Source organism: Psammomys obesus, unplaced genomic scaffold (assembly GCF_907164565.1).
Source record: "Psammomys obesus unplaced genomic scaffold, mPsaObe1.curated_primary_1811, whole genome shotgun sequence".
NCBI lineage: Eukaryota > Metazoa > Chordata > Mammalia > Rodentia > Muridae > Psammomys > Psammomys obesus.
The window spans coordinates 20259076-20286759 of NW_026585797.1; the positions used below are offsets into that span (position 1 = coordinate 20259076).

At 41.7% G+C, this 27684-nt stretch overlaps 1 protein-coding gene and 1 non-coding gene across 5 annotated transcripts in view; both read right to left on the reverse strand.

The window, feature by feature from the left end:
- The window catches only part of Akap7 (A-kinase anchoring protein 7), a 128062-nt gene that overhangs the window by 87941 nt on the left and 12437 nt on the right, over positions 1-27684 (reverse strand). For all 4 annotated transcript variants that reach the window (XR_008719248.1, XM_055599304.1, XM_055599302.1 and 1 more), the window contains exons 3-5: positions 23917-24056; positions 12872-13008; positions 8905-9065 (exon numbers count right to left, since the gene is read on the reverse strand). Coding sequence is in view for 3 of the 4 variants with exons in the window: in XM_055599304.1 (XP_055455279.1) it covers positions 8905-9065; positions 12872-13008; positions 23917-24056 (438 nt within the window). In the remaining variant the exon portion in view is untranslated. The remainder of the gene's footprint in view (positions 1-8904; positions 9066-12871; positions 13009-23916; positions 24057-27684) is intronic.
- LOC129670866 (small nucleolar RNA SNORA17) lies at positions 7649-7780 on the reverse strand. The gene has a single exon (XR_008719274.1). It is a non-coding gene; the product is annotated as a small nucleolar RNA SNORA17 (small nucleolar RNA).

Here is a 27684-nt window from a genome sequence, read left to right on the forward strand (position 1 = left end):
GCTATGAGTCTCAGCATCTGCTTTAATACCCTGCTGGGTAGAGTCTTTCAGAGGCCTTCTGTGGTAGGCTCCTGTCTTGTTCCTTGTTTTCACCCTCTTCTGATGTCTATCCCATTTGCCTTTCTGAATGAAGATTGAGCATCTTACACAGGGTCCTCCTTCTTGCTTAGCTTCTCTCATTCTCACAGGAGACAACTTCCTGAACAGAACACCAACAACACAGGCTCTAAGATCAACAATCAATAAATGGGACCTCATGAAACTGAAAAGCTTCTGTAAAGCAAAGGACACTGTCGTCAAAACAAAACGATAGCCTATGGATTGGGAAAGGATCTTCACCAACCCTGTATCTGACACAGGGCTAATATCCAGAATATATAAAGAACTCAAAAAGTTAAACAGCAACAAATCAAGTAATCCAATTAAAAATGGGGTATAGAGCTAAACAGAGAATTCTCAATAGAGGAATATCGAATGGCAGAGAAACACTTAAAGAAATGCTCAACTTCCTTACTCATCAAGGAAATGAAAATCAAAACAACCCTGAGATTTCACCTTACACCCACCAGAATGGCTAAGATCAAAAACTCAACTGACAACACATGCTGGAGAGGATGTGAAGAAAGGGGAACCTTCCTCCATTGCTGGTGGGAATGTAAATTTGTACAACCACTTTGGAAATCAATCTGGTGCTTTCTCAGACAAATAAGAATAGTGCTACCTCAAGATACAGCTATAGCACTCCTAGGCATATATCCAAAACATGCTCAAGTACACAACAAGAACATTTGCTCAACCATGTTCATAGCAGCTTTATTCATAATAGCCAGAATCTGGAAACAACCCAGATGTCCCTCAGTTGAGGAATGGATACAGAAATTGTGGTACATTTACACAATGGAACACTACTCAGCAGTTAAAAACAAAAATCATGAAATTTGCAGTCAAATGGTGGGATCTAGAAAAGATCATCCTGAGTGAGGTATCCCAGAAGCAGAAAGACACACATGGTATATACTCACTTATAAGTGGGTATTAGACACATAATATAGGATAATCATACTAAAAGATACTTCTTTTCTCCAGGTGCAAAGAAGACAATATATCAAATGTAACCAGTGAATCTGCTTCTGGGAGGGTTACAACATTCTTCCTAAGTTTACAACCTTCTTCAAAGGAAGGGGGTCAGAGAGTGACCTGTCGGCTTCTCCTCAAATTCAGTCCTTAGTCTAAAATGCTTTTGGAGATGGAAAGATGGTTCAGTGGTTAGGAGCCCTGGCTACTCTTCCAGAGGACCCAGGTACAGTTCCCAGCACCACATCGTGGCTCACAACCATATGTAACTTCAGTTCCAGGGGAATCTTCTGACCTCCGTGTGTACTAGGTACACACATGGTACAGAGACATCCATGCAAAATACGTATGCAGGCAAAACACCCGTTCACATAAAATAGAAAGAAGTAAATCATTCAAGTCAATAACTAAAATGTTTTAGGGTATAGACTGGAGAGGTAGCTCAGTGGGTGAGTATTTGCCCCCACAAACATGAGGACTGGAGTGTAGATCCTCAGCACCCATGTCAAAAGCCAGCCCTGTCCCACACTTCGGCAGCCCTAGCCCTGGTGAGGCAGAGATAGGTGGATCTCTGGAGAGCTGACTGGCCAAGCAGCCTAGCACATCAGTGAGCTCTGGTGACCTGCTCAAAAACTAAAGCAAAGAATGACAAAAGACACAGGATATGAACCTTTGACCTACACACACATACACCCAGGGAAGATTTTAGGGCATGGTTCTATCAATGGATAAAGCTCATTAATTTAGACGTTTAATGAACGTTCAAATGCACACAAAAGTTTTCTCCAATTTTATAAACTAAAACTGCTTAATTACTTCTTTTGCAGACAAGGCCCCACTGTGCTTCCCAGGCTTCTGACTCATGCCCTTCAGCCGCTGGCCTGATGCTAGAATCAGGCTTGCAAGCGGCTTCTTAACATTCTCTACTCTGATCGTTTTCAGTAAGAAGTTAAAATAGTAGCATCTAAAGTCATTTCCTTTTTATAACTCTGTAATACTTTAAGAATTTAACCTGAGGACTAAAACCTCTCTCAATTAAAATTAGATAAGTCACACTCTTCATACCCTGTACAAATTCTCCAGCTCTCTAGTAAGTCCACCTACCTCTACATCTATCCTTCAGAACAAACCTATGCATGCTACTACTCAGGCATATGCATACACACATTAACACATAACACATGTTTTTTAATGGTATCCTAATAGATGAAACATATTCTTCTGAAAGTTAGAATATACCATCTGAACAAACACTTAAGATATAATACAGAAACAAATTATTAAATTATTGCACTGATACCATGAGGGAGCTGGTCAGGTGTGTGCAGGCTTAGAAGAGATTAGGGGGCAGACCCTTGCCTTATAACCAACAGCCTGTATAAACAGAGCCTAGAACTCCAAGACTCTAATTACTGTCAGAGGAAAGAATGGGAATCTTATCCCTGGCCCTGGGAGGAGATATGACATCCTGAATTGTGACTTGCCCTGAAGATCATGAGTAACGATCTAAACCTGGTTTCCTGAACCCTAAGCCTTACAGGGTTACCATCCAGCAGATTATCTGATGAAAAGCCACTGACTCCACCTAACAATCACCCGGACAGGAAAATGTCCCTCAAGAGGCTGGCTGCTACAGAGACCCAGGAAAACCTGCCTGGGATGTAGACAGGACAGCCTTGGCTACATAGTACCAGGCCAGTCAGGGCTACAGAACAAAACCTTTTCTCCAAGCAACAACATAAATAAACAAAATTTTTGCTTCAATGCGTAGGTGAGTGAAAATCTCCCATGACTATTAAAATATCTGGATTTCTTCTGACTATACATGAGAACTATAAACAAAAGCAACAGTACAATACTCACACAACAGGTTCAAAGTAAGTTTAATAAGCGGTGATGTTTTCCCTCCGTTTTTTTTTTTTTTTCCTTTTTTTTTGGATTGTTTTGATGAAATTTTCAGAATATAAATCCTTCTAAGCAGTGGTCCCTAATGGATCTGGAATAAAGAAATGAATTACAGGGGCAGTGGCCTTTGCTAAAATGACAAAGGAGCATCCATGGGTTCCTGTTCCCATTAAAGCTGGTGAGATTTCACATTCCTCACCACACAATGGAGCTTTCATCAATACTGAAAAATATTTTTGTGAGAATATTTGCAGAGAATGGATGGAATTCTTAATGTTGCAAGCACTCATTGAATCATTTAAAAGGACAATGATTGAATGACTAATTAGAAATGTTTCTGTGATATTTATATTACAAAAGAAAAGACTTAAGTCTGGCATTTTCTCCTGAGTAGTCAGTCAGAAAAATATATATATTATGTTTGTTGACTGTGGGTGGGCATTGATTCTGGGATGATCTGCCCTCAAAGCTTTGAGAGCTTTGGCCAGCTTTTTACATCCTATTTGGCTTCCAAATGTTATTGTTCAAATTGTTGCTTGTACATATTTTGTCTTATCCTACCCCAAAACAGGACTTAAGACGACTCCAATGAACTGTATAGCATGATAAATGATCACAAAATAAAGAAGATGAGACAAAGAATGCTAAAACTAGAAAAACAGATGAAGTGTCCTATAGTCTAAATTAAAGTAAGCTTAAATGTAAGCTTTTTGACAATGAAGTCAATCTCAAAACAACACAAGTTACATACCCAATATTTATCAAGTGAAAAACAATCTGTTTAAGAAAACGGTTCTGATACTAAGATTAAAAAACAGATTATGGGTGGGGATAGAGCGCAGCTGGTAGAGTATGCGTCCAGCACACCCAAAGCCTGCGCCTGAACGCTAGGCACGGTGGTGCATGGAGAGGCAGGATGATTAGGAAGAAGTTTAAGGTCATCTTCAACTACACGGTGAGTATGAGGCCAGCCTGGGCTACATGAGACTTTGCCTCAAAACAAGACTAAAAACAACAACAACAAAAACTTATTAGAAAAGCTGTTGTTGTTATTTAACATAGTAACATGGAATTAACAACATTTGCTTTTAAATACATAGGTAACATTTCTATGAATCATGAAGGCAAAACATCTTGAAAGCACCTTTGCCATACCACATCTACAGAGACACAGTTTAATTTAAGTAAGCCTGCAATTTTCTGACGGACTCTGGCTTTTCTAGAAATGCATTTCCTGGGGAGGAGAAGAGATACTCTCCCAACAAATGAAAAAGAAAGGGAGAAGAGGAGGAAAGCGTTTGATAAACGCACCTAGCAGGGTTGTAGTTAAAAGGTTCTCTCCACAGAAGGCTTGGCATATCCTTGGGCAGATTTCCCTCTCACACGCTTATGCTTCTGTTGCTGTTAGAAATGACGCCTCTTTAGAAAATTAGCTAATTCAACCTATCTGCTATTATTTTTACATTCATTTGTAAATGTGCGTGCACACACACCTGAGCAAACGCCATGGCGACTATACGGAGGTCAGAGGACAACCTGCAGGAGTCGCTTTTCTCCTTCTATCTATCATGTGAGGCAAGAGGAGCCACTCAGATAACCAGGCTTGGCGGCAAGTGCCTTTACCATGGGGTCATCTTACTGGCCTCAATTATCTGCCATAGCTTATTCCAATACTTTATCTAATAACCTCACTGAACTCTAAAGGAGCTTTAACAGTTCCCCCTTGTCTTTGAATGTCTATCTATCACTTGTCCTTTGTGAAAATAAAGAAAGAAGATTCCATTAATCTCTTAATGTTAAGACAAATCTCCTGAATTCCCAAAATTCAACATGCTGTGGTGTTCTCTGACCATTGCTAACCCTTACAACTTTTCTCGCATACAGGCTTCTATCAACACTGATCTTCAGCCCTCGTGCCCCACCCTTCCAATACGAACCTCATTCCATTTCATTCTCTAATAGCAACTGGATACGAGAGCATCGGACCCCACCCAGCATTCTCTTGCCAGTGTCCATGCTCTCCTGTCCCTTTAGTCTGTGTGTAAGGCCAAGTATGTCATCATCAGCTTCCTCTCTCCATTCCACACACACTTGCACTGGCTGCTGTCCTGTCACACAGCGCTTCATGAAATTCCCCTCTCCACTTAACCTGATCACTATCTAAAACTTTCACCATTTGTCTAAAATCATTTTTTCACTTTCCTTGTTCCCTTATTATATGAACTTCCTCTGACCAATTCTCCCGGGTTTGTAATTTAAACTCCAATAAAACTGGAGTTCGGGCCAGGGGGGAACTGGCTGTACAAGCCTGGTGGCCTAAGTTAAAGTCCCAGAGCCCTGTGTAAAAGCAGAGGGAGAACTGATGCCACAAAGCTGCCCTTTGACCTCCACACACGAGTGAGTATGGCACATGCACCCCCACACTCAGACACAGACAGACAGACATGTACCACATACAAAAATATTAATAAATAAAAATTAAAACTAAAAACTCAATTACTTGAGCATCCCTAAATGTGCCTTGATTTCTTCGCACACACTCTCCCCTCTGCCTGGAATGCTCTCCTCTCCTCTGCTTAAGCAGGGTGCACTTCAAGTACCTTCTACTCTCAGCTCAATGCCACCTCCGCTGTGAACCTGTCCTCCATACATACGCTCCTCCTATGGGCCCTCAGGGTACCACACCCAACCCTAGGTACAGAGATCACAGTATTCCATTATGCTCACTCATCTAGTTGTTCTGCATAAGACTGCTCTTCAGAGAACCGAGAATTTCATTTCAGTTTACTGTCCCAAGTACCTGATTACGGTAATGACTATTCCCAAGTGCAATTCCTTGACCCTGGCATTATGTAGAAGACATGGATTTAGAGAAGATAAATTCACAAGGCCTTAGTTAAGAAGAATGTGGCTGTTTGGCCAGTAACACCAATAGCAAATTTTATGTTCATAACCCAGATAAAATGCTCTTAGGTAAACTACTTTTCAAGTAAACAATAGAAATCTTTTACAGCTTTTTTTTTAATACACCTGAACAGATAGCAACTAAATGAACTTAAGCTATACACTGTTAATGCCTTTCTATTTTAACAGACAGTCTGAGTGATGAGGAACCCTATGAAAACATTGCCATTGACAAAATACTAATCACAAATTCTTTTGTTTTTTTAACTTTTTGTTGGCACTTCGTGAAGTTCACACCATGAACCCCAATCCCACTCAGCTCCACCTCTCTTGTACCCACCCTCCACCCTTGCAACCTCCCCACCAAAAAAGAAAGTACAGTGTGTCGCGGTACATCGTTCGATCTACAGTTCTTTGTAAATGTCCATTGCAACGACTGGTGGGTCTGCTATGACCCTCTGGATTCTGCTACACTATCAATACCGGAACCTCACTGGGACTCCTCTCAACATCCTGTTGTTGCTCCTGTGTCATGGAGATCTTATAGTTTTGGATCTGTAGGACCAACCCCTTCATGTACTTCAGCAGTTCATTGATGGGGTAGATGTTGGGGTGGGACAATTCAAAGCCCTGGATGCAGGCCTGAGCAGTATCTAAGCTGGTTAGCCCTCATGTTCTTCTGCTTTCATGGCCTTGGGGCTGGCTCACCAGCAACCCCCACAACCAGGGCCAGCTCTATCCTGCTGCCCACGCAAGGTGCAGGGCCCAGTCTCCTGAGTATTGCAGCCAGTGAGGGAAAGGACCAGCTCTCCTGTTCTTATGACCCCATTGGGGCCAGCTCACCTGCCCGCTGCTAGTGGTGAAGGCAAAAGGGAAATCTCTCCCTTGCAGATGCCAACACTCAGCACACAAGAGGCAGGGCCTGTTCACCCACACTCACACCCTCAGGGCCGGCTCACCTACAAACCCCACACCTAGGCCTGCTCTGCTGTGCTGCCCAGGGGAGGTGCATGGCCTGCTCTCCCATCTGACACAGGTGGAGGGGGAAGGAGGGCATCTCTCCCTCATTCATGCCACCACATGTGAAAAGAGTGGTTAGGGACAGTTCTCCCTCGCTGTGTCCTCAGGGCCAGCTTACCTGCAACTCTGGTAATACACAGGGCCCTGCTCTCCAGGGTACTACAGCTGGCTAGGGGCAAGGTCAGCTCTCCTGCCCTCATGCCACCCACACCTGGGGCCAGCTCTCCCACTATGCCCAGGTGAGGTGGGGGGAGTTCTGCACAGCCCTCAGACATCAACATGTCTCCGGGTGGCAGCCTGGCCTTTGGTGGTAACAGACCCCTGCTGCTGCAGGGCCACAGACCCAGACATGGCCCTCAGTGGCAGCACAGGTCACTATGGTTCCAGGTGGCACCACCAGCTACTCACATCAGGCTGTCCCTCACTACCCTCAGGTCTCCAGTTCTGCCCACTGTGCCCACGTCCTTCTGTTTCTCTTTCTCTTCCATTTTCAACCACTTACTTGCTCCTCTTAGTGGCACCTGGGGTCTCTGAGTGTCTGGGGTCATCTCAGGAGTGGTCTAAATAGTGCTATGCTTCAGGTGCACTATGGCACCAGGTAGGGGTCATCTTGGTCATGGTCTGTCATTTCCCCCACCCCTGCTGGGGCCTGTGCGGTGCCAGACTGGTGGTCATCTCAGGCTCACTTGCTGTTCAAGCCCCATGGCACTGGTCTGGTGGTGGTCTGGGGTTGGCTTTTTCAGGAACTGTCAGGCTATTGATCATTCAGACGCTCTCAGGTCAGAACACTGCGCACAGACACAGCCTCTCTCCTCTCTGTCACCTACTGATACGCATGTGACACAGCAGCCACATCAGTAATGCTCCCAGGGGCTGGTCAAGTTCTTTAAAACGGAAAAGAAAAAACAACAGTGCAAACTGATGCCCACCCCACCCATCCTTCCAGTAAAAGGGTGCTCTTGAATAAGCAGTTGTTAACACACAGAGGTATTGAAAGATGAAGAATGAAAGCATGTCCTAAAAGGTTTCGGACAACTTGATATTCTTTTTATTATGCTAAAACCAACTAAAATAAACACGAATGTATTTTGAGAAAATATAAGGAGATAACAGACACCAACTTCAGGATGACGGGAAAATTAAATGGAGGCAGACCAAGGGCGAGGTTGTAAAGACAACAACCGTTTGTTGAAACCTTAGCTTTCATTTTGGTACTAGATGTTCAGTTCCTAAGTTATCTTTTAAATAGTTGAAAGGAGAGGGAACAAGGTAGGTAGAGGGGTAAAGAGGAAGATGAAAGAAAAGAAAGGAGAGAAAAAAAGAATAAGGATAGAAAAAAATGCGAAGGATAAAAGTAAACCACACACAGACCAAACACTGATAGTATTTCAGAGCAAGGAGTGACCTACAAAATGGCACAAGATGACACTACACAGCACTACTTGTAGGCTGTAGCCCAGCACCTGACATACTGTCTCCACATCAAACTCAGAATTCATCCACTCATCCAACTCCCACTTTATTGCAATTGAGTGTGTCTGCTTAAAATGGCCTCTAAGAGATGTGAGGCCTCAGCCCCTCACGAGTTCACATTCTCCTCAGCAAAGAATAAGCAAAAAGAGAGGAGGGAGCTGTAGGCTGATCCACTGTTGGTGCTCTGTACTAGAGATGACAATTCCCTCAGGCTCTGAATAGAGACGCGATGATTGTCTCTCCTTCATCCAATCCCTACCAAGTGCCAGTCACATGTCCCATCCCATGATAAGCAACAGGACCATTTGCACTTACAGTTCATCCTTGAATCCAGTCTGGCGTTTTCCCTAGGAGGTCTCCTCAAGAGAACCTCCCAGGCTTTTAGCTACTACTTACTCAACCAACACCAAAGTAGTTCATGTGCAGTGCAGTTATACCAGCCCTCCAAATTAGAAGATGCCAAGTCTCCACGGCAGCCATTGAGAAAAACACACGTGAGGCCCCATGAGGGCTATTTGTCCATCTTACCTGCTATCTCCAGAAGCACACTGACATGGTCCCCATCTGCCAGCTTCACGAAGCCAACCTGACTTCCGAAAGTGCCAATGCCTTGAAAGGGCAAAGTCAGGTGCTTCCCTTGAAGAATTTCCTCGATGAATGGCTTCAATTCCAGAAGCGCGTCGGTACCACTAGAGACAGACAACATTTTCAGCAACACCATGAGTAATGAAATAGACAAAGCCAAACAAGGAACAAAGAAGTCCATCCTACCAAGAGACAATTTATATGCTTCCTAATCATCTCAAAGCTCAAAATGTCTTCTAGATAGAACCTATGGTTAAACCCAATATGAATTCTTAAATGACTATAGAATAAGCGACTTAAGTCTTCTCCTCATGATAATTACTATTAAAGATGTAAAAGCAGATGCTATTTCACTATTCATCAAGAAACTTCTAGGTCGGACGTGGCAGCACACGCCTGTAATCACGGTACTCTGGAGGCTTAGACAAGAGAAATGCAAACTGGAGGCCAACCTAGACCACATAGGACCCAGAGTATGGTAAGACTTTGAATTAAAAAAGAAAGAAAGAAAGAAATTGCTAACCAGGAAAAAATGATCAGAATAACTCAAAGTGCTGAGGAGAGCTCAGCTGTAGAGCACTTGCCAACTGCATGAGGTGTCCTAGATTCAGTCTCCAGTATGCCGGGGCGGGGGGGGGGGGGAGAGAAAAGACTACAACTCAAACAACTACATTTTTTCCACTATTTTTTTAAACTAACAACACATCCCAAAGCAAAATATTCCACACAGGAGCTCTGTTAGTTTGTGGGGAATGTTCTAAACTTTCTGTTTGGTTTTGTTTGCTGCTGGGCTTGGGCTTGAGGCAGAATCTCAAGTAGTGAAGGAGGGCTCTAAATGCCTGGTCATCCTGTCACCACCTCCCAGATGTCAGGATGACAGGCACACACCTGGCTAGAGAGCAAACCCAGGCTTGTCTGACGGAGGAGGTAAGCACTCCACCGGCTAAACCATGTCCCCAGCCCACCTCCTAGGTTTTTAAGAACAAAAGCATTAATACTTACTCAAACAGACAGAAATTACTGTTCATAATCTACTCTATCAAAACTTAAATGGGCATTATCTCTTAATATATAATGGTCTTTTGGGTATGATTTATTGTGGCTGCACTGAAATAACATGTAAGTTTAACGATATTTCCCAACTAGATGTAAATGCTTGTTATAGCTGCTTAGCCTGTGTTCATCTGCGACCGCTCAGTGTTTCAAATGTTTATTTCTCTTTATATTTTGAGTTAGACGCTATCAAGTTTTGCATGGTTTTAAATTTACGATCAATTACTTCCATCCTGAAAAGAATTCTGATGGGCGCGCCTTAGTATGAGGAAAAAATTAAATCCCCACTAGAGGGCAGCAATTACTTAAAAAAGAAATGAGTGCAGGCGGTTTGGAGAGGATTTGCCAAACTTCCTTCTAACAAAATCATCATTGAATTGTCCTGTTCAACAAGCAAATAGGTCTAAAAGTAGATTTTGCAGTGCTATCATATTTGTAAACTAATCTTCATGGCCAAGCTCTGAGTGATTCCCACTCACGGACTTCACAGCCGTGTTCTAGTGACTGTGCAGTACTGCAGAGCTGCTTTCAGCTGTCAGCAATTCTCCCGGCAGCTCCGCATCTACATCCTAAATCCGGTATGCGAACTACGTTCACGGCTAGAGGACGTGTACACACTTTTAACCCAACACTGTCCTTCAATGGGTTCTGGGCGGCAAAGCATGTGACCACAGAAGACTCACACACCTACCGTAAACTGAGGGAATTCAAGACGTCCAGGCTGCATGGAACTATGAATTAAAGCAGGCCATGAGAAAGACTAAGGCTTTCCAGAAATACTTAATTCTGGAAGCTCCTTGTGCAGGAAACACAGGTGACTTAAACAGTGCAGGTTTCCGGTTATCTGGTTGTATAAAGTGAAGTATTGACCTAATGAGATGCTACTGATCTGGAGTAAAAGGAAATCAGAGGGTGTCTTGGGAAACATCACTGTCAGAGATTTTTAAAAGTAGACCTTCTCAAGAGTGCTTTATAAACGAGCTCTTTACACTGAGTTCTGGCCAAAGGTTCTATTCAAATTAAGATAGGACAACTATCTTAACAACCAGGAGCTGCTTTAGCCTAATATATTTCTACGTCTTTCTTCCACACCCTGAAGACACAAAAAGGCCTTACATGATATCTACACAAGCCAGTACATGATCTTAAAAAATGTCTTTGCATATTCAATGTCTAATCTATTGACTAATACTTGACTAAACCCTAAAATAAGACACTGGACATTGAAAAATGAACATGAATATAGACTAGCAGCTGATAATCCAGATACCTAACTCCTATACAATATGGGATTTAAAAAAATGTTAGACTAGAGGCTTTTAAAAAATCATTCACATTAAAAAAAAAAATTGTCTTTTCCAGAAAACTCCATCCGTTTTCTGTTTAGCTGCCCGCACAAAGGCCACACCTTGAATCACACCAACTCTTAGGAGCTGACAGCTCTGCTCCCCTGGAATGTGGGCAGACCTTTGAGAAAAGACTAAGCAGAAGGAATTCTATCCCAGACTACCTCTGGACTTTGCCCATAACACACACTCTTCCTTGGTTTCCAGCCTACCAGTCTTCCCAAGGGATTTCAGACTACCAAAACCCACAATGGTGCGGGCCAATCCTTTAAGTGAATCTTTAGATATGCAGATAACTCTGCATGGATGGAGAGAGAATGGCTAACCAGGTAGACATGCCCTACCTGCTCTGTTCTTAGAGAACCTGACTCGCCACCATCCCTCACACAGGGGAGCCTCCTCTCGGCCATTCTCCCTTTGTGCCACATCTTTGGTTTGTCTTCCTTGAAAAGCAGCAAAGCATGTGTCTTTTTCTTATGATTGGTAGAGTGACAAGCTGACAGAAAGCAGGTAAAATCTCTGCTTCTCTTTCCCTTGAAGCTCATAAAGACCAGAAGACTGTTGGCTACTGTGTTCGTCAATGGCCATCATAATGTGGCCAAATTGTGGACTACTAATACATTTTGTTTTCCTTTCTTATTCCATCCTTTCCTCCCCTTCTTTCAACTCAAGCCTTGCTCCTCATTCCCTCAGGAGCCCCATGGGCCAAGGCAGAAGCGGGAATAATGTTTACTTCATCCTGACTTCGGTTTTTCCAAAGCACCTAAGGTTGAACCTAATACAGCAGACTCCTCAGGAGATAGCCAGGAATTCTGCACTCTAGTGAGCAGTGACTTACATTCAACCTTTATGGAATTAGAGCAGGAGGTGTGGAATGGAATGCCATAGCACTAAGAATGACTACGGCACACTGCACCCGAAACTGTCCACCCCACCCCAAGAAAATGACAGCTGTGGTGACAGAAAGCTAAGAGTAGATGCCTAGCACATGATAGGTCACAAGCTAAGGGCTCTTGCTCATGTTGGCACTATTTCCTGGGGCAGCAAGTCTAAGTTGGGCTGGTAATAGAAGATGGTTATGCCACAGTTACAGAATCTTCACCTAGAGTCTCTCAGACTCTAGAAAAAAAGACTCCAAAGTGGTTCTCATAATTAACAGAGGCAACACACCCATGTATTCCTGTGTTATCAAGAAAATCACTGATAACGATAGAGAGAAAAATGTAAATTAAGAATATTTAAACAGAGTGTGATGGAAAGTACCTGTAACCTCTACACTCAGGCAACTCAGGCAAGGAAATCAGAAGCCCAAGGCCACGCTTGACACATCAAGTTTGAGGTCAGTCTATGCTATATAAAATAAAAGAGACTCCATACACTGACTATCAATCACCAGGATCAGGATACAGACTGTTTCTTTTAGAATCGCAATGGCTCCTTGGGCCCTCTGTTCTTGCTAATAGTAGCATAATAATGTGGAAAGTGACATTCAGAAAAGGTGCATTACTTACACGTTCACCTCGTCTTCATTTAATAACTGCATCACTAGCAAGGTAACATGAAGGGAGCCATCGCCAACCATGGCTTTGGCCAGTCGCTTATCCTGTTGTAGTATGGAATTTTGCAAAACCTTGACTCCAGCTGTAATCTGATCACACACAGAGAAAGGAAAAAAAAAAAAAAAGACTTACGTAAGTAAATTTTTGTAAGGAAAACTTTAAATCAATAAAAAAGTAAGCAACCAACTACCAAAATTAAAGTGAAGTCAAGATTCCGAGAGCAAACAAACATACAATTGCAGAGCTGTTCCCACACTTGCTAGAGAGTAGACTTGGACGGCTTGATATGATACATAAACCAGAGAAACACAAATGTGTGTCTGTCTCACAAGCGCGGATCACAACAGCCTTTCTTTGCAGACTGGGAGGGAAACTCCCCACTGCCACGCATCCTTTCAGAAATGTGTCCTTGTAAGATGGGTCTGACTCACTAATTATGATCATTCCCAGGAGAAAAGCTTCATTCTTCCACAGAAAGGTCAAACCAGCAGACAACATTCCACTTCTGTCAGAAGTAATATTTATCTGTCCCACAGTGAACGTGTTGGACCGCTTCCTCGTGCTGGACCTCTTCCTCTGCCTTCGAGATTCTCTGGGATAAGCGGAATTCCAACAAAAATGACTGCTGGGATTTTTTTCCCTAACTTGTGAGGGGTGGGGCATAACCATGGAGACAGAGCTGAAGAAAGCCCAAACTTTGACATTCACAGGAAAGCCCAGGTCGGGCATCTGTGTTCCCTCTCAGGACCTGTTCTCCTGGAACAGGAGGAGGGATGGTGCATCTCCTGCCTCCATATCCTTTTACACCCACAAATTCTAGTCAACCTGTAAACATCAGCATGATGGACAGTAATCTGAAGTAAAGTAGCAAGCTCTGTGAAAGGCCTGAGAGAGTTTGTGAAAGCTCCGGACTGTAGAATCATTGAGAGACATTACTGAGAGAAAAGGAAAAGCTGAGCTGGCAACAGAAGCGGCATCCAGGAAAACAAAACAAAGACAGGTGAGGATAAGGAGATGGGGGTCATGAGCACAGCAGGCTGTTCTGATTCAGGAGTGACTGCTACCCTGAACAACAGCCGCATTATCTGTGGACCGCACTGAGCAAACCATGAGTCCTAGACTTTTCCTCCAACCAAGCTCCAAGTCTGCTTCTTAACTGGCCCACTGGTTCTCTTCTCTGTCCCTGTAGAACCCTTCTGAGTAAGAATCTTGTGAAGCCATGCTGGAGAGAATCTCCCGTCCCTGGTACACTGATCACCTTCCCTGTGGCCTACCTTTAGCAGTGGTTCTGTCAAAGCCCCACGTTTCTTCTTGGCAATGTTGTATCTGTTGACCTTACCTCTGCTCTTTGTTACAAATTCCCACTGTACTTTATCTGGTCAGAATAAAGCCTATCTCTCTCCAAGAAGACATTTCTGATCTCTTATATCCTATACCTATCTCCATGGACCTTGGTAAAGTGAAACCAAGCTGCCCTTAAAATTGTCCCAGGAGATTAAAAATAAGCTCTAACTTTGTTTAAATGAAATGCAAAATTTGACTCTAGTCGTTTCTGGATTTGTTCGACAGAAACATAGATTTGTTGGGAACAAGCAAAAGAAACTTATGCTAAGCACTACCATTTCATTTTCAGATTCCATCTAATCATGGAGAGAAACTAAGTTCAAGGTCCCAGATCCTAGGAGAGCTGGGGGCTTCCCAATAGCTGAACAGCTTCTGTGGTAAGGAACCAGTTGTCCGAGTCCAGACATCTTAGGGACAACCTGTGAGGAGACAGCTGTCTGAGTCCAGCCATCTCAACGACAACTTCTCCATCTTGCTGGCAGGGTCAAACAAGTTCACATTCTCAGGGATCTACTCCTATCCTGATTGATAGAAACTCCCTTGCTTAACCCCTTAGGTCAAAATATGATTGGACAATACTACAGCCCATCCCGCTCACCTAACTCTGTGGTTTTTACCATTTACATACACAATACAGCTTCAACTTGGGGATGTGGTTCAGATCTTTAACTGGCCACCTTCATGAGCTCAAGAAAACAAAGCTTTAATTTTAAGCTTTCATATCTGAAGTGATTTTTTTCTCGGCTTCTACCCCAAACCCAAGAGATTAACCTCAGCCATTCATAAGCAGCAAACTAGCATATAATAATTATGTGACTAGGGATGTTTCAACAAGGTAAACCATAAAAGGCAACTTCATAAGTATATCCAGTTTCTTTATTTAACTCCCACAATTTTCTTATAAATATCTGCCTCTAATACAAGAGGCACCCTTTAAGTCTAGTGTCTCCAATTCATAAATTCCTTCTTACTCAAACTTAGATATTTCTCTAAGACAGTGGCTCTTAATCCCTCTGAGTGCCAAATGACCCTTTTGCCAGGGTCACCTAAGACTATCTGCATATCAGATATTTATCCTAGGATTCATAACATTAGCAAAATTACAGTTATGAAGTATCAACAAAAATAACTACATGGTTAGAGGTCACCACAACATGAGGAACTGCATTAAACTGCAGCATGAAGAAGGTTGAAAACCACTGCTCTAAGGGTTTAGTGGCAGAACTAGGACTCAAAAGAAGCCCCAATGACCTCCAAAATCATTGAAAAACCAAACCAAAGGAAAGCACCAGGTCCATTATACCTCCAACAGGTGAATACACATGAACAAAATGTTGGCCACTCTTCAAAAGCTGTTTCTAGGGATCCAACAAACAGCTAAAAGGCCTACACAAGCTATTTCCATTGTCTTCCCACAGAAGACTGAATGGTCTATTATTCACTCAATGTAAGCAGGAAAAAAAAGTAGATGACTCACTCTCTGATTAGTGCTTGATTAGGACTCTCACTTGTTAAACATTTTCCTTAAGCCACAGCTTGAATATTTCTTTTTTTTTTTTTAATTCTCTAAACTTCGTTATTACAAAGATGAAAAACTTGTAAAGGTATCACACACCAAAGCAGGAGTATTTCTCATTGGTACTGAAATGACTTTTATGGATATTTGTCAAAGGGCTTGGTGACCTGCAGAGAAACAGAAGGCTGAACCACAGCCAAACAGTTTAATGACCAAAAAGAACAAGATGAGGACCAGCTTGGTCAGTGGGTGCAGGCACCTGCCACCAGCCCTGACGGTCTGCATTCAATCCCCATAAAGCACACGGTGCAAGAAGAGAACTGACTCCTACAGGTTATCCTCTGATCACCAGATGTGTGTACACAGTCACAACCTAAATAAAATGCAATAAAAATAAATAAATAAATAATCCAAACAACTAAAAAACAAAACAAAACAAAAAGAAACCCTCTATGAACAAAGACTAAGGGTTCTTTTCATAAATCTTATCTCAAGAGATCCTAAACCAAGGGACCCTGGACCGATAGATTTCTGTCTCCATTACAGAGTCACACTAAAGAAGAAAAAGACTGTTCGGTGTGCTATCAACCCTCCAAAGAAACTACACCTTTTGATATAGACGCCGAACCATCAGGGCAACCCTCCAGGCCCTGATTGTTGAAATGAAGGTCAGCACTGACGTGGCCACAATACACACTCTACTGCATTGCTTCCAGTAACACACTTTAATAAACATGGGCGCCCTCAGGTCAAGATCAATGGGAAATCACCCACATGCTGTTGGAAGAAAGCGAAGCCCCCCTTCCCGGCTTTGCACTCTACTGTAATACATCAACAAACCTCTTTGTGTAAAGAAAGTATCTCAGTGGGAAAGGACGTTGTTCAAATCAATTCCAAAGAATCTCTGAATGACCAATTCAGATGTCTTCAGCACCAGCCTCAGGATGCACACTTTCCTACCACATGACACTGAGGTGGAAGAGCTTTCTACCCTGAGGGGACACGTAAAGTTCTCTTTGGAGGAAGAAATCATTCCAGAGTTCCTTGACCCTCTGGAGTCTGAGGGCTACACTGCCCCTCACAAACAAGGAATGATAAACTAGAAACTCAGACCACTCTGAAGCCACTTGTAGAATTCCTCCTCAACCAGCACAGGGCAAAGTTAAAGTATAAATATTCAAGTAGACTGGCCATTGCCTCAATGGCCCCAAACTCCCTAACGATGTAGTCAATCCAAGGACTTTCACTAATTGTGTGGGCGTGGGAGTGGGCATTAAAACAAAGCCACGGACTGATGCCTGCCACACTGCCCTCCCACCAGGTAAAAAGCCAGGAGAGGAAGCAGAGGGTTTGTCTAAGACTTTTCTGAGATGAACAAAATTGTAGTTCCAAGACTGTGGGTGCTTCTGAACCCTAATACTGTTGTTGATGTGCATGCAGATTCTCAACAGTTCACAGTGGTAGCCCTCTGCTCTTCCTTCTGTGGTGTGCCAGTTGATGAAAGCCAGAGTTTTGTTTTTGTTTTCATTTTTTTGTTTGTTTTCCTTGGTGATCAGCCATACACATGAACTGTATGCCACGCTCGGTTCACTAAAGCCTCATCTTATCTATCTCAGGCATTACACTGTCATCCTTGCAGTTCATGAGAAAATCCACTTAATATGCAGAGAATCTGATACTATGTTCCCAGCCAAAACAGAATCTGAGACAAGCCCGTTCTTCTCCTACAGCACCAAAAGGCCACCACAGAAAAGTTTAGCTCTATTGAGAAAAGGTCCACGGCTTAGATCACAATCTGACTGCAGGAGAAGGTCTCCTCTCGCCTGAAGGGTAAAGACAATCTAAGGGTTCCCTAGACCAGCAGCTAAGAGATTGCCAAGAGGTTTCTCTGGACTTGGGGGATACTGCAGATCTTGGTCCAAACTTCTCCCTGAAGGCATGCCCTTTCTATGAACTTAGGAAAATCCTGCCAGAACCTTCTCTATGGGAAGATAGCCAGGAACAAGCTTTAGGCCAAATAAAGCCGGCCTCATTATTGTTATCAGCATTACATGGTCAGATGGCTTTAGACCATCTGTGCTGTGGAATTACACAATAATTGTAAAACTAAAAATTAAAACTCTAAAATGCTTTGAAGACTGTTATTTCCATGAAGCCACATAATACTTGTAATATAGGATTAAGTTCAAATCTATGAAAATTTAAAAGCTAATCTAATCAAGCAATATATTTCTAACAATGCTTTGATGCTTCCAATTAATTTATAGGTTCCCTGATATCATCTTAAGACTTTTTAAATGCTTTTTATTCTTAATTACAATCTTTAAAAGACAAGAAAAACAGTCTAGACTCTTAACTGTGTGTTATTTTTTAAAAACTAATTTTTACAGTCACTGTTTAAAATTCTATAAAACATCAAACCTTACCCATCATAATCCCGTACCGCTGGTGTAACTGTAAAGTACATTCTTAAACCTAATACTAACAGTTAAACTTAAATATAGGACTAAACAAGACTTCTACAAATAAAACTTTACTGAAATCTTAACTATTCTACTCATTGAGTTAACAGAAAAGTAGACACTCAACTATTAAACATCATCACTGAACCACAGTCCATATGCCTAAAATAATGCAAATAGAAAATTCATCATTATATCTTTGAAACCTTCTAATTGACTCAAGGCATATATAAGTTTTTAAAAAAATGGAATAAGTTAGCAAGATTCTACATGAGGGGCATGTTATATTCTACTACACTAGTGCACAATGGACAGGCACCTTTGACACTCTTGTAACATTGTTTTTAGAAATTTTTGCAAGGTGTTAGCATCTCACTGTTAAATCTATTGCCTGGTTAACAGTTACTAGAACTCTATCAGTATGTGATCCAGAAATCTGGGTATGGCTCACTGGTAGGGTGCTGTCTAGCACACAAGATGACCTACGTTTGATCTCTAAGACAAGAAGAAAAAATACATGGGATATACATGCTACCTAACTTTTCTTCGTGCTAAGCACTCTCAGGGGCTGGAGAGATGGCTCAGAAGTTAAAAGCACTGGCTGCTCTTCCAGAGGACCTGGATCAGATTCCCAGCACCCACATGGCAGCTCACAGCCACCAGCAACATCAGTCCCAAAAGATCTGACGTCGTCTTCTGGCCTCTATGGGCATCAGACATGTATGTAATATACAGACATACATGTAAGCAAAATACCCATATACACAACACAGGGCTAAAAACTCTCTTTTTCCTTGCCCATCAACAACCATAAGAGTATTTGAAAATATAGTAATACAGTAACACTGAAATAAAAGTAAAAAAACAGCCTCAAGCAGGAAACACAAGCTAAACTTCTTTAGCAAGTGTCTAATATAAGATCACTTCAAATACTTTAGTATATTAGCACTGAATTCACTAATATTCCATACTTTCATTAAGACTAGCAACTTTCACATTACAAAATGAAGAAACACAGGAATAATGCTTTTTAAAATACAAAAGGAAAATTGCCCATTAGCATACAAAAAAGTATTTAAAATTTGGTATACTCCTCATTTCGACAGCATCTGACAAATGTCCTTGCATGTCGTTCAATGCTGATTTGTTTGCAATAGTTTGGATCATGAATGCACAGCACCACCCCCCACAAGGCACGTGTGTTGAAGGCTTGGTCCCCAAGTTGGTGCTCTGAAGTTGTGACTCTTTAAGGGCCTAGTCAGAAGTCATTGAATCATGTGGGAATGTCCTTGAAGGGATTGCTATATCCCAATTCAACCCTTTCTTTGCCAAGAGGGGAGCAGTTTTGCTCTACAACGGGCTCCAAGCATGGGGTGTTACCTCATCTGAGGCCCAGAAGTAAAGCCAGTCAAGGACTACAACTTTCAAACCTGGGAGCCAAAAAGTAGCATGCCTTTCTATGAGTCGATAACCTCAGACACTTCATTACAGAGACAACCAACAAGCACTTTACCTCACATGTGAAAGCACATAAAACCACCCGTGGGCAACAGCCAGATAAATAATTATACCATCACAGCCATTAAAATAAGCTTCAGTATAAGCCATCATTTTTTTCTTCTTTTAAATTAATATGTAATTACATGTTAATGGCAAAACACATACTCTTATGCTACCAGTTGGGGTATTACCTTGTTGCAATTCTATTGTATTTTCTAATCCTGTTTCTTAAAAATATGAAATGAAAATTTTCTAAATTAAAAAATTTCAAACTAGTAAAAACATGTTGAAAAATCAAAGAGCCGTGTAATTCTGAATGCTTTCTTTTTTTTTTTTTTTCTTCTTTAAAACTGGGTGCCAAGAAGCTGAGGCCAAAAGTAGAGCAACTCATTGTGAATGTACTGGCTTCCCAGAGCCTGTTTGCAGGTCACTAAACTGGAACTTGGAATTCATTCTTCCATTGAAACAATGTGACAAATGGGCTTTCTTTCCCAGGCCTTCCTACCCAGCCTCATAAGTAGTTTTAAAAAGAAGAAGAAAAAAAAATGAACATTAGATACTTTAAAACAAACAGAAAAGGCTCTTGGCAAAAGATCTGTTATGTATGTCCTACTCTTGTCCAATTCTTGAATCTTTTCCCCATATTCCTATGTAAATTTGAAAATCTTACTGCTCCCTAAAGGCCTCCCAAGTATTAAACTAAGCTGCATTTGCCACAGCTATAAGCCACCCTACTCCCTCTAAAATAATTTGCTCTTGACATTATATTATGAAATCAGCATTGGTGTTTATTGTTGTTAATACTCTGGGGTCTAGGACTGGACCATTTGCATATCATATGTGAGGACCCGGGAATTCTGACTACAAGGTGGCATGGTGGAAATGCTCTTGGATCCCTGAAATGACAGTGGGGTTAGAGTGAAATGACAGTGGGGTTAGGTACATGCACCTATCCTGGATAGCACTGAGAATACAAAAAGACATACTGTAGGGAAAACAATTAAATTGGAAGAATGATGAGTGCTAACCAGACCTTTAACTAAGAGATGGAATAAGAATAGGGAAGTGACCGGGTCGAGAAGGCAAGAGAGTCTCAAGCAGAAAGAAGGCCCGATGTGGGGAAGAGCAGAAGAGCAGAGTCTTTACAGAATGGGGTCAACAGTACAACTCTACCCTGGTGTCAGTGGGAAAGTTTGGTGGAAGCAGGTGGCTGCTATGTTCAGCATGGGGCCTGAAAATGAGCACTCGAGGTCAGCATTATCCCCTGAAGCAGCTGAAACTCTAGTAATCAAGTCACCTGAACCAGCAGAGTTTGTAAGGCAATGGCAGGTCACCAGGTCTGTGAACTCCAAGCCATACAGGACTCCATCATCCTTCCTTCCCCATCCCCTGTGACTGAATCCTAGTGGAAGACAGAAAGAGTTTTCCAAGAGTTCCTCTTGGCCCCCCTTCCCCACATGCCATATCCTATCACATTCCCCCACCAACCCTTGCTGGAAGAGAGAAGTCAAACATTGACAACAAAGCGATGGAGATACCCTAAGATGGATGCAAAGAACAGAAGCATGAAGCATGAAATATAAACCCAATTGCTTTGCTGGACCTCGCCTGTAATCCCAGCTACTCAGGATGCGGAAGCGAGGAGATCATAGGTCCGAGGCCAGCCCAAACATCTGAGTGAGGCTCTTTCTGTAGAGAAGTAAGATGAGTGTTAGGATGTAGTTTAGTGGTAGCGCACGTGCCTAACATTTATGAGGCCTTCTTGGTTTAATTGCCAAGTACAATCAATAAGACAAATTGCCCTGTTAAAGCAGGGAAAGGCCAATCAAACACCCTGAGAGAGTTTGCTTGGAGGTTTGAGGTGCAGCTGTTCATACGCTCTTGACAAAGACTAGCCCTCCTCTATCAGGGAAGATCTTTCTTTTCACCAACTACACGGCTTCAGAAAGGATGAGGCTTGGGTGCTGAGGGAGGAAGGGACACGTGCCTAGCCATCCAGATCAACCAAATCAACACTGGCGATAATGGCTGACAGCTCGATTACCCTCATATCTGAACACATTGGGAGGCTCTTAGGTGGTATGATCTCTAAGCAACAACAACCAAAAAAAAAAAAAAAAAAAAAAAAAAAAAAAAAAAAAAAAAAAAAAAACCAAAAACAAAAACACTAGAACCACTAGTTTCTCTTCTGGCCAGAAGTCATGTGTCTTTGGGGACGTCATTCCAACTGTCTACCATTTACCATTTGGTCTCCTCAGAGCCTGGCTTCCATACAGCTGCCCACTAAAGCAGCAGAACCACTTCCTGTTCTTGGCTAATGATGTCCGTGTGCGAAAAGTCCTAAAGCAAGAGGAAACCAACCCAAACAGCTTACAAGCACCTAAAGACAGTGTGCAGTTGCTTGGACTCACCTATCCACCTCCAAGGACTACCTTACTGCTCATGAAACCAGAATGCAAATCTGAAGTCGCTTTTCTCTTTTTATTGTTTCTTCTCTCTAGCTAAACTCTGTCTCAAAGACTGGGTATTTCCTAGAATGACCCAATAAAACTTGGTTGTTTTTCTCCAGTGTTTATTTATTTGGCCCAAGATTCTCAGCAGGGCTGGGGTTCGAGAGCTTGCTTAGCAAACACATAGTCCTGGGTTTGATCCTTAGTAACACTGACAGAGCGCCTAGGACAGCCAACACTAACAGAGTGCCTAGGACAGCGGATGCTACAACCCTTTAGTACAGCTCCTCATGCTGTGGTGACCCCCGCCATAAAATTATTCTTGTTGCTACTTCCTAACTGCAATTTTGCTACCGTTGCGAATTGTAATGTAAATGACTGTGTTTTTTCAGTGGTCTTAGGTGATACGACCCCTGTAAAAGAGTCCTTTCACTTTCAAGGGGGTCATGACCCACGGGTTGAGAATTGCTGGCTAAGTCAAAAAGTATCTGTAACTCGCAATCAGATTCAGATCTGGCTGTAACTTTAGGCTAAGATGTAAAAGTAGCCTTGAGAATGAAGTATTCTTCCTAGGTGTTTTCATTCCCATGTCATTGCTTTAGAATTTCCAGTTAAGATACAGTTTTTTGTTTTGTTTTGTTTTTTTCTCTATCTTAAGAGTTTCTCAGTACGAGATCATTAGCTGGTCCCATTTTCTACTATTTATACAATGTATACAAACCTGAAAAGTCAGATTTTAATAGATTCATACTGAGTTTAACATGTAATCTTAAGTTGGTACAGGTTGAGGGTTCTTAACCCAAAAATCTAAAATCTACAATGCTCCAAATGCAAACAAAATGCAAGGGGAAATTTTCATACCTGATATCATCTGATAAACCGTAGACTCAGAAGCACTAGACATTGGGCATTAAATTACCTTCAGGAGTGGGATGAAGGCAAGTATGAAAACAAATGCATTCCTTATTCAGACTTGGATCTCGCCCCAAGATTTATCATGTACATACAAATAACTTCACTGGTCTAAATCCAAACTAGTCCAAAATGTGTCACATTCCTGATCTCCAGCATTCTGAGCAAGGGACATTCAGCCTACACAGCAACAAAGAATGCTTAAAGGAATAACCCTGCGAGGATCCCCATCATGTAAAGGACTGTGCAGGCATTTCCCATCCTCCCAGGGGCTGCAGAGTCCTCTTTGCACATGCTCATTCCTGCCTGACTCCAAAGGCCTCCTCCAATACACTGAGCAGGACTTTAGAAAGGATCTTGTCATAGAGCTTGTGAGCATGGCTTTTGTCACCATAATGGGGTGACAGGTATCACTGCCTGATCATCCTCTTAATGAAAACACCGGGACCCTTTAGTGGAATGATCTCCAAGCAACAGATTGAAACAAACAAACAAACAAAACTGGCTTCTCCTCTAGTCACAAGTTATGTGTCTTCAGGGAAGTTGCATTAGGTATCTGCCATTTGGTCTTCTAATGGGATGGCTTCCGTCTCACCCTGTCATCATTAAATGTGATTAATTAAATAATTTTTTTTTCAACACTACTATGTAAACAACTTTCTATAACTTAAATGGTAAGTTTCCCCCATGTTCCTACTACAATGTTATCAAATATTATAAGAATCTCAAAGCAAGTGGGCTATCACTTCATATGCTTTAAAACAGTTTAGAATAAAGCTTCATAGTAAAAATAAATTCTTGAGACACTATCACCTTTTTGTTGGTAATTGGAATGGACAAGAAATAGTTGGGTTGATAATCTTTTGTGGGTTTTTTCCTCTTCTTTATGTGATCATTCTTGCTGCCTTTATTTTCTTTGCTTCTCTTCGAATTTATTTGAGGCACATCAGTGACTAGAGGAGAACAAAGCAAAGTGAGAAAGCATCTCGCACACTTAAAAAAAGATAACCTAGTTTAAAAGGAAGAAGTCATGCAGTATCTACAATAAGCAGCAATCCTGTATAATTCTCTTCTTCAAATCTAAAGCAAGAGTTGGTAAGCACTTCCATAAAGAACAAATTTATAAACAGTTTAGGCTTTGCAGACCATAGGGTCTATGTTGCAGCTACCTAACTCTGACAAAACAGTGAAAGGATATAGCTGTGTCCCAGGAAAAGTTTATTTACAAAGCAGGAGATCAGCCTGACTTATGCCTTAGTGCTCCTTTGTTGGTTCTTTTTTCTCTCTCCTACCTTTATTAGCCCCCATACACTAGAGAGGAGAGAAAAACTGTTAGAGGGTAAAGGGTGAGAAGTTATAGTTAGACTACTTCCTGCTGACTAGGGGCATCAAGTTCCTTGAGGCAAGTTTGACCTTCGCTGTCAGGATATCTAATTTCTTCTTTTCATTTCTTTGTGCACAACTACTTGACAAACAGCAACCAACAGCATCCAAGCACAAACCAGCCAGAATGGCAGCCCCACCTCTGCATTTCTATATCCTCTGAAAAGTTCCCAGAATTCCAAATGTCACACATTCAAAGAAACTATCTGGCAAAACCATAGCCCTGATAGAGCGGGGGACAAATCACAGTGACCTGCTGTGAAGCAGTTTCCTATCCCACACCCGGGATTAAAACAAACACATATTCACAAAACATTTCTGTGTTTTTTTATAAACCCAAGTTACAAAATTCTCACTACGCCTTAGGGTACCACTAACAAGCATTCTCTACCACATGCCAAAGCAGTTTTTTGGTTTTGGTTTTGTTTTTCTGCAGAAGGGTCTTGCTATCTCAGTCCCCCTTCCTAAACCCCTCAAATTCAGGATTAGAGGCAGTAGCCACTGTGTCTGAAGTCACAGTCTTTCTACCACTAGGAAAGTGGATTGCCGGTTGATTTGTTAGTGTCTGTTTATTCCATCCATTCCCTGTGACCTCATTTCCTCCTGCTAACCCCACTTCCTCCTAGTACAATATGCCACCACTTCCCAGCAGCACCGGTGACCTGGTACACGGGCCATTGTGGTCATGCGTGATCCAAATTGTAGTAAGTGGGATCATGTCAGACAGTCTCTAATGTCAACTTATAATCCTGCCACTGGCCAAAGATGAGATAACTTGAGCATCAAGTTGAATAACAAATTTAGTAGTGTGAATTATATCAAATATGATCGAAATCTAACGGCTCATAATGATTTTAAAAGGAAAAAAAAAAATTAAAGCCACAATTCATTACTTCCAGAAAAGTCAGAGAACCGTTATCCTAAAATGTAATCAATCGCTCATGCACATGGTACAGTGTTACAACCCTTGTAGTGTATTTTGGGTTCTTCCCCTTTAATTCAGTGTCCTGCCGACATGATCAACTCTGCGCCACTGTCATGTTCTTGCTTGTCTGCAGAAAGTCTCCCTGTATTTGTCGAGTTTATCTGTAGAACCAAAAGGTAGTATCTCTCCGCTTTTTCCCTTCCAACTCTGTGATCACAGTCTGTGTCTGAAAGATCATTTGCTGTTACTCCATTTACTTGTCTCCACGTAAAAAGATAAAGCAAATATTTATGCAGACATCTAGCTTCCGGATAAAAATATTAGAGATTGGTGACTTGAGATCATAAAACGCAGAAGGCTGGCCGTGGGCCCTGGTTCTCTCAGCAGACTGTTTACAGTAATTTTACTGGTTAGGAAAAAGTCATTCATGCAAGTACAGATTGTAAACCCATAAACTTAATTTATTATACTTGTTAATTTTCATAATGACTCCAGTAGTCATTTAATGTGCACTGATGAACTTATGTCATTGACAAAGGCTGTTACTCTCAACCACGGGTTTTTGTTTTTGTTTTTTTTTAACAAAACCGCCATATGTCATCTTATGTAAATCATTGAATTTTCCTCAATGCTCTTTATTCCTTCAAAAACTACGAAGGAGTGAATTAGAAGAAAAATTAATTTAATTACTGTTCCATCTGTTGTGGTTTGGTTGTTTTCACACTTGCTCTTACTTAAAATCCTAAGGATAAATTAGAGTTTGTTTTGATATTTCCTTTCTTGCTCTTTAAACAGGTTAAAAAAAAAATCTTTCAAGTAGACTGGGAGTGGATCTGCACACCTGTAATTCCAGCACTTGGAAAGGCTGAGGCAGGAAGACTACTTTGAGTTCAAAGCCAACCTGGGCTACGTATGGAGTTGCTATCTTAAAAAAAATTTTTTTTTAATTTAAAAAAATGACCTAGTGGCATCACAGTCATCTTATTTTTCAACATTCTCTATGACGTTCACAACACAAACAAAAAAGGAGCCTAATAAGGCAAAGCTCAGAACATAGCCATGCATTATGCAGTGGTGTGTGGTACTTGCATTCCCAATTAATTACATAAAGGACACAGAACACAATTTACCCTTTTAACTGATACAGAATACCCACTAAGACACAATCTTTTCTATACAATAATTTTAGAGAAATTTGATATTTTAATTTTTTTAAATATAACTTAACTATTAACTATTAAATTAACTATTTTTTAAACATAACTCAATATTACTACTAAATGGTAATTTCCTCGATCTCAAATATCCCCAATAACTATCCTAGAACTCTATGCGCCGGGTGGTGGCACACACCTTTAATCCCAGCACTTGGGAGGCAGAGGGGGGTCGATCTCTGAGCTAGAGGCCAGCTGGGTCTATACAGTGAGTTCCAGGAGAGTATGGGCTACACAGAGAAACCCTGTCTCAAAAAACTAAGAAAACAAAAACAAAAACCTCCTGTTGGGGGTTGGTCTGATAGTAATTACTGGCCCCCAGGATTTGGCTGCTGCCCAGATGAGCAGACATTCATATATCTCAAAATGACTTTTGGAACTTTGCCTAAGAAACTAATCCTGATTAACTGAATAAAAGGCCTAAACCTGGGCAGAGCAGAATGGGGTAAGTGTGGTCAAAGTTGGAGGGCTTTGGGGACAGAAGAATCATGAAAGAGGAAGCAGACAGGTAGGGGAGGAAGAAGGAAGGAAGCAGAGAGCCGAAATGGGTTACTGTGGAGAGCAGCACATGACCAGATCAGCACGGAGGGAGGAAACTGGCCCCGATGAAGGACATTAGCAAGGATTTGGGGATCATGAATGGGAAGTCACACAGATAAAAATTATTAGAGCAGATGGCGTGGGATGGGAGCTTGGGAGGTAAAGACAGCTTAGGAGGTAATATCTGCCATCCCCCAGGTGAAATAAGGCTATTCTAAAATCTATCAGGTGTTGGTATCTTTTATTGAGTGTGATAGTGGTTTAGATAATACCTCCATAATAATTGTAGGGATAATAATAAACATTATCAGACCATACTTACAAATTAACCACAAACAACCACCTAGTTCTTATATGTTTATATAAAACTCTTACTTCACAAAAACCTAGTTAACAGTTTCTGGTCCACAAAGAACTTTTCTACCTGTTCCTTTGAATTGTAAGAAACAAAGAGCTACCATAAAAATAGGAGCTAGATTGCAGTCAGATAATTGAGTTGTGATGCAAAGGTTTTGAAGG